This window comes from Brachyhypopomus gauderio, chromosome 17, assembly GCF_052324685.1.
Source record: "Brachyhypopomus gauderio isolate BG-103 chromosome 17, BGAUD_0.2, whole genome shotgun sequence".
Classification (NCBI taxonomy): domain Eukaryota; kingdom Metazoa; phylum Chordata; class Actinopteri; order Gymnotiformes; family Hypopomidae; genus Brachyhypopomus; species Brachyhypopomus gauderio.
This window is the reverse complement of record NC_135227.1, coordinates 7552346-7568674: the sequence shown is the minus strand read 5'-3', so window position 1 is coordinate 7568674 and position 16329 is coordinate 7552346. Positions and strand designations below refer to the sequence as shown.

General features: G+C 45.4%; 1 protein-coding gene across 2 annotated transcripts in view; it reads right to left on the bottom strand.

Moving 5' to 3' along the window:
* The window catches only part of sash1b (SAM and SH3 domain containing 1b), a 47244-nt gene extending 30915 nt beyond the window's left edge, over positions 1-16329 (bottom strand). The window contains exons 1-2 of one of the 2 annotated variants that reach the window (XM_076978537.1): positions 15924-16329; positions 15067-15641 (exon numbers count right to left, since the gene is read on the bottom strand). In XM_076978537.1, the coding sequence (XP_076834652.1) occupies positions 15067-15546 (480 nt within the window). In that variant the 5' untranslated portion in view covers positions 15547-15641; positions 15924-16329. The remainder of the gene's footprint in view (positions 1-15066; positions 15642-15923) is intronic. The other variant, XM_076978541.1, reaches the window with a different exon arrangement.

Genomic DNA, 16329 nt, shown 5'->3' with positions numbered 1-16329 from the left:
AAAGGGCTTGTGAGCTGGACGAGCTGTAATGAATCACTTGTCCATCACGCATCAGCTGAAACCTTCCTAAAAGGCTCATTTAGCTCAAGTTCAAGCAAAATCACTCAGAGTTGTTCGCATAGTTGCTTTTAGCTTTTTACACTGCAAAATGGAATGTCTCATGCAGGAGGTTTTTCCACTGATCTGATGTGCTCATCATCTCAAATTGAATTAAGAATGTCACACTGGGGGAATGTTGCATTAATAACTAGGTTCAATAAAATAGGTTATTACCCTGAAACTATTTTGTAACTATGGGGAGTCTTTATGAAAATGATAGAAAGGAGATTGACAAAATTCTATTCGTTTCAACATTTTTTTTATCCATTGCATTTGATTTGTACATGGCAGCTTAAAATGGGTCTACACCCATAATGAGCATACCGAGGATGAAGATGGAAAGAAGGAAACCCTTTCATTGGCAGGAAGACGAACGCTTCAGATAAGTAGTACTGAAAAAGTCATGCCCATCTCCAGTGTCAGCTGGTTTCTGACATGAAATCTGTATGTCCTGAAACCCAAGATTAAACAGAGTTATGACTCTAAAACACTGCTGTCCAGATTCTATTTTACTCAAGAATTCAGTCTACACAAGCAAGGTCTAAACTCACTGTACACAGTAATAATAAATTGAATACTGCAGTGTAATAACAGCAAACACTTTCAGAATGATCAAACTCACCAAGACGTTTACTAATTTGATATGAACACGGCCTGGCCTGTGTGCTACTCAATGACTATAAAAATTTTTGAAACTGATTTGAATGTGAAAGATTTGGCTCCTCTGAAAAAAAAAATCCACATCATTCTAGTGTGTATGAACAAACAGAAGCCGGTTGAGACCGGTTTGCTTCATTTGCATAAGTGCTCCCCTTCAGCCTTTATTGTGAGAGGTTCTCACCTGAAGGGCTTCCTATAAAAAGAACACAAAAAATGTTCCTGAACCTTCCACAATTCAATTCAATTAAAATACTTTTCATTCCATTGCACATTTGTGGAGTTGCTAATTCTGAGTTTCTCCGCTTTTCTGCCTTTTAAAGGCTTTTAGAATCAGGGCACAGTACAACAGTGTTCAGCCCTCAGAGGCCATCTTACTTTACTTTATCTTATTACAGTGGAAGCTGCTACCTGCATTCTGAGCTTTCCACCACCCATCACAGTGCGAGCGCCATGTGGGAGGACGGACGGTCGTACGGTATTCAGCTATTCAGCTGCGTGCATCACTGGCTGTAGCTTCTACAGCGCAGGGCGCAGCAGACAAGAAATCCCACTGTTGCCACACGGCTGATGAAAATCGGAGGGGGGGGGGGGGGTCACACATCTCTTCTACATCCAGAACTGTGTCAGGACCACAAGACGACATCTGGAGCATCTGCACAAGTCCCAGAGAATGATTATGGCTTAATTAGAAAGCCTGAAATTGAAAACAGGCACAGAGCAGGGTGATGGAGATTGGGGGGGAGGGGGGGTGATTAAAATGACACGCAAAGCCCAAGGCTGATTGCACTCTGATTTGGTCGGGATGATCTTCGAGAATGTCTGAGAATTACTTCAAGTGCGTTTCATGCGTGCTTGGTTTTTAAAGCGTGCCTTGCTTTCATCAAAACAGCAACACTTTTACCAGACACACCTCAAGGGTTGCGCTAAATTCTTAAGCAGTGGAAACAGCTGAGTTGATACAGGCCTACATTAATTGGTCCCAGATGGCACAGCTAAACAACACGGCTGGCTGGGCATCACAAATTGTGCTTCAGGTGTCCATAAGTAAATAAGTGATTCACACAACTGATTTTATCTCAGGTGCAAGATTAGGCTACTGTTAAACCGCTTCTTGTATTTTCAGTACAAAAAAAGCTTAAAACTGGTTAGATGCACCTGATGTTCACTGTATTTTGAGAATGTTTTTCTTCTCTATATTCCCACGTCTTGTTTGTAGAGAGGGCAGGACACAGCTCCTGTCGGTCACACGGTGAACAAGCTGGAGCACCCCGGTTTGTTGCTGCCTGAAAATGCACCTCACAAACTGTGATATACGACAGCAGCAGTGACCCATGCAGGAAACTGGGACTGCCCAGGAGAGACCAGAGACTGGAGCACCTTGGAGAGCATGAGAGAGGTAGTGACAGGACATCAAACTGAAATCATAAGGTAATTAAGAGCTTGACATTTTCAATCCCAAGAAGAGTGCATCAGTGGTTTTGGTACTCATGTCAGAATTGTTTTGATAAGATGGGTCTTGGAAACTGTGGGCCAAAGCTTCACTGCTGGCTGTGGGGTCTCTGGGCAGAGGGATGAGTATTCAGTGTTACAGGGTATGTGGGAGAATGGAGGGGAGAGAGAGTGCTCTTCCAAAAGACTATAGAGTGTATTCAGACTTCTATATAAACATATCCAATTTAGGACACAGGCAGTGAAAGTGGGGGGAATGGTGTGTGAGGTGAGACAATGTATAAACAGAACAGACACCAGCTGCTGAGCCAGAGCAAAGCAATCAGTACTAATGAAGTGTTTTCGCATCTAAGCAAACCGCGTGAGGTGGTGCTGCTTTAGAGGACATTAATCCTGACCTGCACTGTGGCAGCACGGCTGGAGACAGAACCACGTTTCTGACCTGCCCAGCCGCCTCCCACGTGCAGAAACCAGAAAGCTGGTCAAACGCCACACTGAGGTTTGCAGTCCCAGGATCGTGGTCTTTGACTGTGTTCACACACCCAGCCTTTCGAAGTCATGTTGGGTGTTGAGGACAGCCTGATTACGTGACCCCACAACTACCCTGCCGTTGCCATAAACAACCCCGCTGTACTCACTTCAACACGGAGGCTGCACGAGTGCACAGTAGTGCTTGAATGGTAGGGTAGGTAGGAATGCGTGCATGGCACGAGGTGATGGTAACACATGCATGCTGGCAAAGCCTGTGCACAGGGCCTGGGTCCTCACCTTTCACAACAACTGCTCAGTACAAGCGTGCGATTGGCCGGTTGATATGGCATAAGTTATGAATTACCATTGTTCTATCCAGTTGCATACTTCACTTTAAAACATTCCATTACAACTTTCCAATCTAAAACGCTGCACTAAGCGCATGACTCTTAATGTAAAGGAATAAAAAGTTAACCAATATCATACGAAACCGAGATACAACTACCCACCGCAACTCCTCATCAAAGCCAAAGAGCAAAAGGCACATGAAGAGAAGATGTGGACAGGAGATGAGGCTCGACACGGACGTCTGCCCATCACGCTGCACCCAGCACAGGGACTGAATGACAGGTGGTCAACGCAGGCCAGACGAAGCCTGTGTCACGCCTGGGCTCGGGAGCAGAACCAGCCACAAATGCCACTCCCCAGCCGTCAGCAGCATTAGCACCGTATGACGGGCAGATGTCACATGACTTCCGAGCCTGGACCACCGGCTCAGGGAAAATGGATGACATGGACAACGAGTCTGTCCTGATCTAAAATCACACAGCTAATGTTTAAGAAAACAAGGGCATTATCACCAGGTCTTAAGTCCCAGATCTTGTATATTTTGTCAATATCTTCCCCTTCAGCTGTAACTGGCACCTCCTGCAACTGGTATTTGAACAGTAGTTTCAGTAGGCAAGAATTTCACATGCTAGCAATTAACAGGAGGGGAATGTATGGCAGTGCTCCATATATAGAGCTGTGGCCTGGGCTGTAATGTTCCTTATTAAGAATCAGGGCTCACACTGCTGCTTTGCCTCCCCAGGTGGGTTAAGCTTCAATGCCTCAGTATTGATCAAAAGCCTCATTCCATACGCCTCAGACCATGCTCTGTGTGTGTGTGTGTGTGTGTGTGTGTGTGTGTGTGTGTGTGTGTATGTGTGAGTGTGTGTGTGTGTGTGAGAGAGAGAGAGAGAGAGAGAGAGAGAGAGAGAGAGAGAGAGAGATTACATGTTGCACAGGTGAACGAGTGCACAAAGGTTATAGACAATAGTGACTCTGCTTGGTGGAAAAGTCTCCTGGGATCTAGCGCTCACCTCACCCAACATCACAGCGCACCACGAACCTGCAGATGCTGCTCAGTGAATACTGGGTTGCAGGCTGTTGCTTCTGCTACTGTCTCTCGCATCAATCCTCCATTTGCATTATGCTAAGGCTGCCCAGCCCCCACTGCCTTCCAGGCTGGCAGGATGGAGGGGCCTTGAGGGCAAAGCGGATCCGCAGAGACCAGAGGCAGCAGTTCAATCCCAGTTCAGTGGACAAGGGCATCTGTTACTGTTCACTGACTGGGCTCGAACTGGGAAGGCACTCTGTGTGTGTAAAGGTTTATTAAGGAAAAAAACTTGAATGTGTATGCACACAAAATCTGACATTACCTTTAACCAGAGAGGCAATACTCGAACTAGCATTAACTACACAAAAAGTTAAGGTACGATTTGAAACATAGATTATGAAACAAAGAAATAATACTGATGTGCCTTGCTTGTATATAGGATTATATAGAAGTATTAACTTCTCAATTTATTTTAGAAGATTGACAGAAATATGTCCATATTAAATGTAGTTAGCTATCTATCTCATAGTTAGATATATATCAGGTCAATACCAGTAACTGGTTTCACAGGAATTCTAGCTGGAAAATGAGGGGAACAGACAAGAAAAGTCCTTACTTACTATATCTTGTTTGATGCATTTATCATTACAAAAATAACCTGCATAAATTTGGTATATTTGGTACAACATTGTACATATGAACTTAGTCCAGCATTTTGCAAAACCCAATCACCATAAGCCTGGTAATCAACAATTTGGCTGCAGTGATATCAACCATTGAAAGTCCCTCGAGAGTCAAGCAGACAAGCCAAGCACTGCTCACAGCTGACTGGTAGTGACCTTCACTAACTGCCGTATCTTTAGCCATCTGTCTCTTATTCAGCACTCTCATGGCCTTGAATGCGTTTAAACCAGAAAACAGCTTCTCGACCACCTCAGAAGGACACCACCCAAGTGCTTGCCACGAGCAGACAGCCTTCACCTCACGACACAGATGTCCCGGTCTGCGTGCGTCACGCTGGGGAAGCATACCACGGGCCAAACCAGAGGTTTAGGAAGCTGTTTCAAATAAAAAATGGGACGTTAAAACACTAGGATCGATTCCCTCCTGCTCCAGGCACAACAGGAATAGCTTCTCTCAACCAAACTCCAACCACGGGGACGTGATTCTTGTCCTGTGGCGACAGCGTCATTTCACAAGACGCTGCGATTTCAGGCACCATCAAACTTAAAGAAATCAAACTAAAAGAAACTTTGCACAGGGTTTGACATGGCAGATCACATTCTCATTAAAAAGCAAACCAAAGTATGTCTCATCTAAGGCTCATCATAGGGAGCATGTGTTTTAGATGGAAAGAAGGAATCTGAAAAGGCCTCCTGGCAAATTACACACTCCATAAAGGACATCAATCCTTTGCATTATGTAGGAGACTGAACCATCTGCTAATAAGCTGAAACTCAACTATATGCCATAGACCCAACTCTCTCGAAAGCTAGATATGCTACAAAAGCCAATAGTACTGAATCACTGGGTAAATTGTTTGGACAAAAAATGACAAGAAATATTTTTCAACAGAGTTCAACAGCACCCCAGGTCAGCAAAACATAGCACAGCAAGGAATAACAGCCAACACATCAGTCTTGAGGCCTTCTAACCAAACAAATAGAAACTATTTGGTCCATTAAAGCATGTGCTAAACAGAGAGTTGGGACAGATGTAACGACAAGAGAAGTGACATGCATGCAGAGCTCCATGGGGTTAATGCAGTTTGTCCTTCACTAGCCTGATGGCTCCTGGAACCCACAGCATCTCGGATCTGCTGGAAGAAGCCCAGTACCCAAATAAAGGTCTGCCCAACACCGGGGCTGCTGAACAGGGTCGACCGACAGGACTTAACAGGCCTCAGCAGCCAGAACACACTCGGTCACCTACACACTCACACTGATGGGGGAGCGTGTGGGCCATTTTGAGCAGTTGCAGGCCTGACAGGTGGCGAGGGCATGGTGTGTGTGTGTGTGTGTGTGTGTGGTGAGGAAGCACTAAAAACAGGCACTTGACACACAGTGAACCACATTAACCCAAATCATGAACCACAAGAGCACAGACCATCTGCACGCACACACACACACACACACACACACACACACACACACACACACACACACACACACACACACACACACACACACACACACACACACACACAGGTACAAAGCCGTATTTCCTCTTCACTCGTCACATTCCAGTGGCATATTTACCGCACGAGCCATGACCCGCTCCCCCCCCCAGACTCTTCAGCGCTGGCGAGCCCTTGAGGAGCGCAGCCTGGCTACGCCTCCTCTCTCCAAGTCTTTCAAGCTCAATTAGGAGCCGGTGAACAGCAGGCGGCTGGGACGTGGCGGCCATTCTTCCAAGCCAATTGAAATTCAGGGCGTCGCGTCTGGACGACAGGAGGCGCTTCTGCAGCGTTGCGGAGCAGAGAGGCTGTCAGAGGTCGTGGCTTTGAGGGGTCCGGGGAGGGGTCCGGGGAGGGGTGGTGAATCGGTCAGCCGGGGTGGCTGGAAACGCTCCACAACAGCGACGGGGTAAAATGTGTTTTAGTTTGCTTGTTTATTTTGCTTTCAAGTACAGAGAGAGTGCAGAGCTCTAAAGGACACAGACTGGGGCTGGAACGCACACAGTACAGCTTCTGTGTTTTTTTGGGTTTCTTTTTTTTTTTGTACCTTTGAAAGTCCTTCAGATGGTGCATTTAGGCTGGGCTATATTTGGCCACTGTGCTGTTTTAAGCCTTTCATCATGTGTATTTATTCAGGAGCCATTTTCTGAAGATTAGGGCAGTGAGGATTATTCATTTAAAATGACTGCATAAATACACAGGAACTGCATCTATATTCTAAATCCTTCTGCGCATCACATACCCACAGATGCAATGGGAAAGATGTGAAATAGTTCAGCCTAACCTATATGGGGCTTCTCAGTGATCAGAAAGAGGCTCAGAGGTCTTCCAGCTCCTCATCTGAGCTCTAAGCCCACCCAGACCCCCCTGGCCTTTCCATTGCAATAGACCAGTAGAGTAAACGCCCACCAGCAGCATTACAGAGCACTTGGAAATGAGATGCAAAACGACCAGGTGTATTAATCCAGCCTGCAGGACATATCAGCAACACACGACCATTCATGACTTGGGACAAGTACATTTTTGACTCATTTATATCACCTTTCAAATACACAACATAACTGAACTATGGAAATAGATCTTATAGTGTTTTTTTGCTTGTTTGGTGTTTATTATTATTTATTTATTTATTATAAAATACTTCTGGGGTGGATATTAAAAGCGATTTTTATTTTGGATTTGCTTGCTTGTCTCCATAAAGCAGGTGCATGGATAACACAACATGGCACTCTCATGTTTGAAATGACAAGCAACAAAGCAGGATGAATGACAGAGGAAATGAAAGGTAGCATTAGGATGTGAGAAGAAGGGAGGTCCTTTCACAGGAGTGGGCGGTGGGGGTGTGAGGTGGGGTGAGGTGGGGTGGGTGTGGGGTGAGGTGGGGGGGGGGGGGGGGGGGTGTGAGGTGGGGTACAGGTTAGGTGGATGACTGAGCTCCAGCACCAGAGAGGTGCGAGACGGTCCCGTCTGCCAGACGGACCCTGCCTCAGCCTCTGGTGGGGACCCTGTTTGGGGATCTGAAAGGATATGATGACTGAGTTTAAAAACCACCACCCTCTTATCTGCATGTACCGAGGCTCTGGCTGATATAAAGAAGGTCCTTTTTAGCGAACACCTAGATGACGGGCAGGTGTTAATCCCAATCCCAGCCGTGCGCGGACTCAACCGTAGGGAATGGGTCCACACCAGCACAACGGCACATTCTGCCTGCCCTCGGGCTAAATAATACCCAGCCCCCAGGCATTTGGGTTGTCATGGTTACATGGTCTAACCAGTGTGATTTGAGAGCACAAGAGATGGGGAAGATGTGCGAGTCCCCCCACCCCCCAAAAAGCACACGTGCAGCGCTTGGGTGCAGCTCACCAGGCCGAGCAGAGCAAGAGGGGTAGGAGGGGAGACAGGGGAGCAGGAGGAGAGACAGGGGAGCAGGAGGGGAGACAGGGGAGCAGGAGCAGTGATGGGAGGGACCAAGGGTTGACGGAGGGGACTGCAGGACAAATGGACACCTTCTCCCCTTCACACCTCAGCTGCACGGATGTGAAAGTAGCAGCTGTGAACGGGAGTAGAAGTGTTAGAGCATTCACTCACACACACACACCCCCACACACACACCCCCACATGCCCCTCGAGCACCCACCAACACCCACACACCCCTCGAGCAGAGCGGCGTCCTTCACGCCGGTGGGCAAGGTGACTCCATAAGAGAGAGCTGTGGCTCTACAGCCCTTCCTCCAGATGAAAGTCCGTCACCGTGGCGCGACAGAGACGAGCAGCCTGGTCATCACCCTCCAGCGCCACCGTAAAGCCATCAGACACGTAGGTGCCAATACTTCAGCCAGGCCGAGAGAAGCGGTTCCTCTAAGCTGCAGCTCTGAGCACTTCAGTAAAGCCAGGGGGGATTAAGAGCTCCTCAGCAAGCAGGAAGTGCAGGAGATCCGTGAAGCTCCTCCATACAGCCATTCATGACAAAAGACACACGCAGCTGCAGTCAGTGGGGGACCGAGGGGACGCAAACCTATTCATCTCTGATCAAACACCCACCGTGTGCGCACACACACACACACCAACATCCCAGAAGGTAGCGCAGGAGGAATACTGCAGACCAGGGGTCTCAGGAGGAGCTGTGGACACACATCTGATCGTTTTCCCTCAGCTCAGCCGGTACAGCGCACACGAGCGAGCGGCCCGTGGTTCTGCCAGCAGTGGCGGGAATCTGTCACCTCAGGGGTTTGTACAAACCACTTCCCCAGAGAAGCTTTCATCAAGGCGACAAAGGGACATATTTACATGTGAATTGAGTGGAAAAGCACATTACGGGCAGTGGGCTAGGCTGGCGTTCAGTGGCCAGTGGGCTACGCTGGCGTTCAGTGGCCAGTGGGCTACGCTGGCGTTCAGTGGCCAGTGGGCTAGGCTGGCGTTCAGTGGCCAGTGGGCTACGCTGGCGTTCAGCTAGGCTGGCGTTTGTGCTGAATGTGTAAAATCCCAAAAATCATAGCAGTGGGAGGAAAAGGAGTTGCCAACCTGACATTCAGGAGAAAGAGAGCGGTACAGATTTCATGGTACCATCATACTGTCAGTAATGTGAATTCAGCATCACGTTCTGCAGTTTTCCAAGTCTACACAAACAATATGAGAAAGTAAAAAAAAAGAAGACATGCTTCACTAGTGGTGTTCAAAAGAAATATAATATTTGTGCTTTTCATTCTTTTCAACTGTCTAGTTTATACATAGAGCTCAGTTATTCCCAGACGTCATATAACATGTAGTTACAAGATAATCAGAACACACAGTATGGGTCCATCAGTTTCTACTAGCTACAATGACGAACCTTGACAAGTCTACCATCTACATTGTAACATTCAACTAAGGATTCCTGCCGACAGGAGCTGTTCCAACCCTGCACCACACACACACACACACACACACACACACACACACCTGAAGGTGTCCCAGGACAGGTCACTGTGGCAGCCTAGTTTCAGTGTTAATGTCGTGGTGGAGGGCCCTGTCAGCACTAAGGGGATAATAAGCAGTCTTCCTCTCCTGCGTATTCCCCACCCGAGTCTCCACTCACATGGAAGAGCCATGTTCTTCCGCAAATAACAGCTTACACGAGATCATTTTTCAAAAGGTTAACACAGAGTGGCTTTTCAAGGGAAGGGTGTGTGTGTCGTTCACACAAATATCCTCTTTCTGCTTGCTTGCTGAAAGGCTTTTTTTTTTTTTATAGAATCTGTAATAGTTACATTTAAATGATCATTTCAAGACAGAGGACTGTGACATGTATTGATGTTTTCAATGACAAAAGACAGTGTTTTGGGTGATTATTTCACACTCGGAGCTCAGCTAAGCACACAATTCAGTGGCGCTCTGTGCACTGTGGTTAAATTCATCCTCACCGACTCTGCAGCAGTTGGCCAGACAGCTGTGTTTGTCCCTCTAAAGTGTTTCCATTAATGAGATATAAGCCCTCTGTGTCTACAAATACACACACGCTCACACAACAACAGATACAAAATACCACCGACATCACTGGCTTACCAATCTGCCTACCTACAAAATGTTTTCTGGTATACTTGTTTTCTGGTATACTGGCAAGAGTGTCTGATCACAAGGAGATCAGATGCTAATATCTTATGTAATAATACGCAGATCACATTTTTAGGCAGGCAGTAGTTGTTGATGCTGCACTGCCACATGTAATGGTTTGTAATTTAGAGTCTGGGTGACTTTATAATCTCAATCTCCAACTTGGTTGAAAAAAAAACCCATCAGTGTGCACCAACTTCTTTGAAATGTATGTACAGTTGTGGCGACACACGAACGCCACCACAGACATGTCTGGTGCTGAAGTGAAGTTGGGATACAAACACAAACCAAAACATGTCCTGCTGTTCTACAGGACCGAGACAGGAGAAACGCTCCCACATGGTGCAGGTGATCTTCCAGCTCCTGCTCGCCACTTGCGTGTTCTTAGTCCAAATTAAGTACAATGATTACCACATTCAGTCCCATGACTTTGTGGTGTGCTGAAAACAATAACAAGAACATGCATGTGTTTCATGGGATAAAAGTCCAGCTCAAACATAAGCCATTTTCACCAGCCAGGAGAACAGATAAACACAGATAAACAGAGCAGATAAAAAAAAAAATGTAAATGTGCCAAATTTGTGAATTGTGATTTTTTTTCACCACAATCGAAATTTGTCCTCCGCATTTACCCATTTATGCAGTTAGAACACACACTAGTGATTACTAGGGGGCTGTGGTGCACACATGCCCAGAGCGGTGGGCAGCCCTAGCCCGGCACCCGGGGAGCAGTTGGGTGCCTTGCTCAAGCGCACCTCGATGATGGCTTCGGGCCTCGGAATCGATCCCACAACCCTCCGGTCACAAGACCAGTTCCCTACCACCAGACCATGACTGCCCCCCTGCAGAAAAACACTGCAGTTTACATGCATGCATTACTATTCTCTGGACATCTGAGATTTAAATGAGACAGTCATTGTCAGGGGTGGCTGTGGGATGAGTTTTAATCAAAAATAAAACATTATTTTTATTATGCATCTTTATTTCTTTTCTCTTCCACCCATAAGAGCAAACATGGTGTATTGTGTGCATTTTAACTGCTTTTAGCTATGCATAACATTTATTCAGGAAAAAAGAAAAAATTGTTGTTCTGTGGGATTTGCAGGCAGCCAGCTGGCCCACACTGAGGCGGGACTTCTCATGCTGGAAACGTCCCGTGTACATTCTGCTGCTTTACAACTGCAGTTGTGGCATAATCTCTGGTCATGTGACCACCAACAGCCCAGTAATATGCAAATGACAAGAGGGGGAAAAGGAATAAATTAATGTTTTCCTACTTTCCTGACAAACTGAAGTAGCAATTAACAAGTGAACAGATCCATCCCGTGGTATATCGGCCTGGCCCTTTTCACAGAATTGTTTGTTTACTGTTTAAGATTGTATTACAAGTGAGGATGGAAACTTTATTAGAAAGTGGAGAGCTCCATTCCAGCAAGAACAGAACAACACAGACACAGCTTTGCATACTGACACGTGACTCCATGTCTTACCAATTATCCTTGTGTGTGTATATAATCATAAAACGCATCCATCCATAAGCAAAAGACTCTTCATCAGCTAGTTTGTTCATAGTTACAATGGATCTTCTCACAGAGCTATTTATGTAAAACAATGCCACTATATTATCATAATATGTAAAGCAATGCTGCAATGCAACTATATCATCATAATATGCAGTGTCTTTTTTTTGTTCTTTTCTTTGGCTGAATCTGACATGAGAACGGATCAATCCAAACACAAACCCAGCACATTAGTCCAAAACATTAAGAGGGTTTGCTCCTAAAATGCTCAGTCACTGCTGGCCAAAAAATGTGAGAAAGCTGGAAACAAAAATAAATGTTCCATGTTCAACTCAATCCAATCTGCCTCTGTTAACTCAGCATGAACTCAAAGGTCTTCTGCAAGTCACAACGTGATTGCCAGCAATGCAATGCGCTAAATCTTTCATGACTATTACACACAGTACAGGTGCTACACAAGGCAGCCATATTTTATACAGCGCTCTCAGGACGAGTGCAGAGCCCGACACAGCGGACAGCCATCATTTCTCCCCTCAGTCCAGAGCTCCAATTAGATTAGATTATCACTATTACTTAAAGCAATTATTTAGTGTCCAAGCAAGAGAATTTCAGAAAAAGCTCACTTGCACAAATGGGGAATGAAAATTAGATTCCAAACCAGAGTGCTAAAGCTGGTTGAAAACAGCAACTTAAACCCACCAGCACCACCCCACCCGTGCTCCACCCACATCTCACCACGATTGCTCGGATACTACAGTTCATAACGATCACAACTGAACACCCTAAACAGGACACATGCGGTTCCCATGATTTACAAACACATAGGTCTACTGAGAATTCATGTCTAGAACCCCGAGGCACTGAATGTTTATGTCACCATATAGTTGTCACCATTATTATTTTCATACATATTATTTTTAAGTATTCTATATATCATACATACTACCATTTCCATATGATACAATTTCCATGCGATATAATTGTGAATATAGGTGTACATTTTGTACATATGTAGGTGTAAATTGCCTTTATTACCATTTCTTTCACACATTCCTTATCGTGGCCTCATGCATATCCTGGACAAGTCACTCCCCAGGGTGGAGATAATTCACGCAACACAAAGGACAGCTTTAAACTAAAGCTGCTTTCTGGGAGATGCACAGTAGAAGGAGAGGAGGTGCTGCGGGAGCCCAGAGGAGAAACACACAGGAGGCACACAGGCCTTCATTTAACCGTCACTCGATGTCTCTCATAACAATTCAGCCCACACAGTTTAAACGCTAAAAGTCCCGTGCTATTCGTCCTTGGACCAGGGTCTGAGAGCAGCTCTGCTGTCTTGTGTTCTGGCCTCAGATGGCCTGCGTGTGCTGACAAAGAGCAGGACCCAGGGAACAAAGAAACAGCGAAACCTTCTGCCAGCAGTGTCATAAAACAGTATTAAAAGATATGCAAGTCAAAACGCATTATATTAAATAAAACGCTACACACCTAACCTACATTACCGGTGGGATAAGACCTGAATAAAAAGACACGACAGCAGCAATGTGAGTAATGTGAGCTGTAAAGCTGTTTGAGGAGATGATGATGTGTAGGTGGGTGAGCTTAGCGCACCAAAACTGCCCATCCATTGCTGATTTACTTCAGGTTATACCGACCGAAGACTTTTATGACAAGAGGAGCAGCATTTAGAGACAAGTTCCCACTGCAAAGATCTGTCTGGAGGAAAATAAAACAGACGGAGAAAATCTTTCTTCCTCTTGCATAAGCTACTAAATCCTTTCAGCAGGCTACAGTTTAAAACAGCAAAATAAATTCAGGTTGTAAAAGTACTTCAAAAGAAAACTTTTTTATTTTTTGATTACCTGTCTCAGTTAATGCATTTGTGCTCAACAAAAAACACAGTTCTCCAGGCACAGAAGCTGTGAAGTCAATACGGCAAATAAATAAAACGCAGGCAATGTAGACCACTTCTTCAAAAAAAAAAAATTGCAATCACAGATGATACAAATGGGGACTAAAGAGTTTGGGGTGACTTGAGGATCCCCGGTGAACTTTATATGGCTCTATGGCCAGGCCTCGGTGAAGCCACTCCCCACCATCTGTCGCCAGAGAGCAGCCACCTCTGATCAGCGTGTTGATAAGCAGTTCTCTGGAGGCCCGGCTTAGCCCGGGAACAAAGGCACCCAATGAGCCCACCGACAGCTCAGCTCAGCAGCATGACAAGTGCTCACAGAGGTCCAGACTGCTACAGGTTGATACCATGGACTTAAATAGCAATGGCTGATTTAAATCACTCCCTAATGTGATGAGTTTGGGTCCCTTCTAAATTGCTAATGAGTCCATTGGTGCTAAGAGACGAGCATAATTGTGTTATGTCTGGTTGCAGTGATTATGTGAATCGACTGCCCTGGCATACTAATGAGAGCCACATCATTCATGTCATACATCAGACACCATAACAATACATTCCAACACATCTTTACATTTCTTATTACTTCAATCACCCCTTTGCACACATAAATTGGCATCTACCAAATGGTATAACTGATTACAGGCTAAAAAGATCTACATTGATATATCGCCAATCATGAACATTATATATGACAACTGTAACTCATGTGCCCAAGCTTCAGTGTGATTACTGTGTAAATCCCTCTACTGTCAGAAGCAGGCTAAACGTACTTAAAATGGATTATCATCTTTTTCCTCAAGGTTATTGATTACTCACAAGGTAAAGCAACCTCCCAAAGCCCCAGTGTCCAATAATGAATAATGGGTTCAATTTACGCCGTCAATTTACACAGTCTCGAGTCCAACACTGCGCCATTTGTCTTGTACAGCAGGGGCTCCATACAAGCATGCAGCATCATGAGACACTAACAAGCCAAAAGGAAGTGCAATAACTTGTGCATGAGACTCGCTCATAACTTTATGGCATTTGATTATACAGCTCTCCAAAAATATAAGGCTGGGCCCTGGTCTCCTCCAACGTAGTAGACCATAATTTGGCCATAGTCTCATAACGGATTATGATAATTGAGACTTTTTTTCACTGTCAAACTATGTTTTATAATCTAAACAAAACCCTACACAGTAACAGAGTGTCTGCAAATGTATAAGATTTATACAGAGGCTACATGTCATGACACTGATGAGTTTTGGAATCAACTTCAAGCAACCACATTAAATCTGCACACTGTGATGTGATGTGCGGTTATACACACCTTAAACGAATAGGGGGGTTTACTCAGGTCCACTCCATCCTTTACCAGTTTATCCCGTATAAGAATCTTTAGTTTAAGTTTAGGGTAAATGACAGGATCCGCAGGACATTCGAAAAATAGATTATTATTTGACAGTCCAAATCCTGGGATTAGCCCTGAAATATTCCACGCAGGTTTTAAGCCATTGTGTTTGTGGTCCCTCACTTGAGACGAGTGTGTACTGGAAACACCTGGAAGAGGCTCTAAGGTGAAGTAAAGTCCAGGAGACACCTTCATGTCTTCCTCCCTCAGCCTGTCCACTGCACGAAGGACCTTCTGCCTGTGAGGCGGGCTGAACACGCCGATGGCGTCCAGGTCAGGGTGGCCTATCTGTTTGCAGACCTCCAGGTCATCGTATCCATTGTCGACAAACGCCTCAACATACTGGCAAAGCTGGAGCCGTTTCAGCCACTCGTAGACGATAGCAGGTCCGCTGCTCATTATTTCAGGTCTCAAAAGTCCGTTTAGTTGCACTGATGGTTCAGATGCGCGCTCATCATCATCATCATCATCGTCGTCCTTCGTGTTGCGGACACCTTGACAAAACAAACTTAATTTCTACATGTCCATCTTTGCAAGAAAATGTGTTGTTCCAAAATATAACGACTGGAAGCATTTACTGCACCTTCGAATCATAGCAGAGATAAAAAGTTTATCAATTCTGAAACTGTCTTTTCTTTACGTTTTAAACCTATAATTCAAATGCAAACCAGTGCATCAAACTTCAGACTCGAGAGACAATAGATATATATCATACAGATCTGGCGCTGCATGCGAGCCAAGTTGCAAATACTTAATCGTACAAGATAACCACCGACCTCGAGAAATACTCCATGGTGGGGATTACCGATGCCAAAAGTATTTATTTAACACAAAAATGTGCATATTGGCTTTCACGCTGTAGAACTTCTGGTGTGTCAAAATCCTCTAACGTTCCGTCTTCAATAATCCTGTAAATATTTCCGAAATGTGAATGAATAAACTCAGTCAGCCAGCCGTCTTCAACGTGTTCGTCAGTGGCTCCAAACCGAGTCGGCGCCCCTCAAGTGAGCGGTGACTGTGGCTGGCGAGGTCCTCTCTCTTCCCTGTAAAACAGACCTCCACTTACGGGGACCTCGTACGGGCTCGTCGCTAAATTGAAGTCCCCCTGGAAGTGAAGTACACCCCTCCTTTTTTGGGTGATAATCAGCCTATCACCACATACACCTTCATGTCACTTTTCCG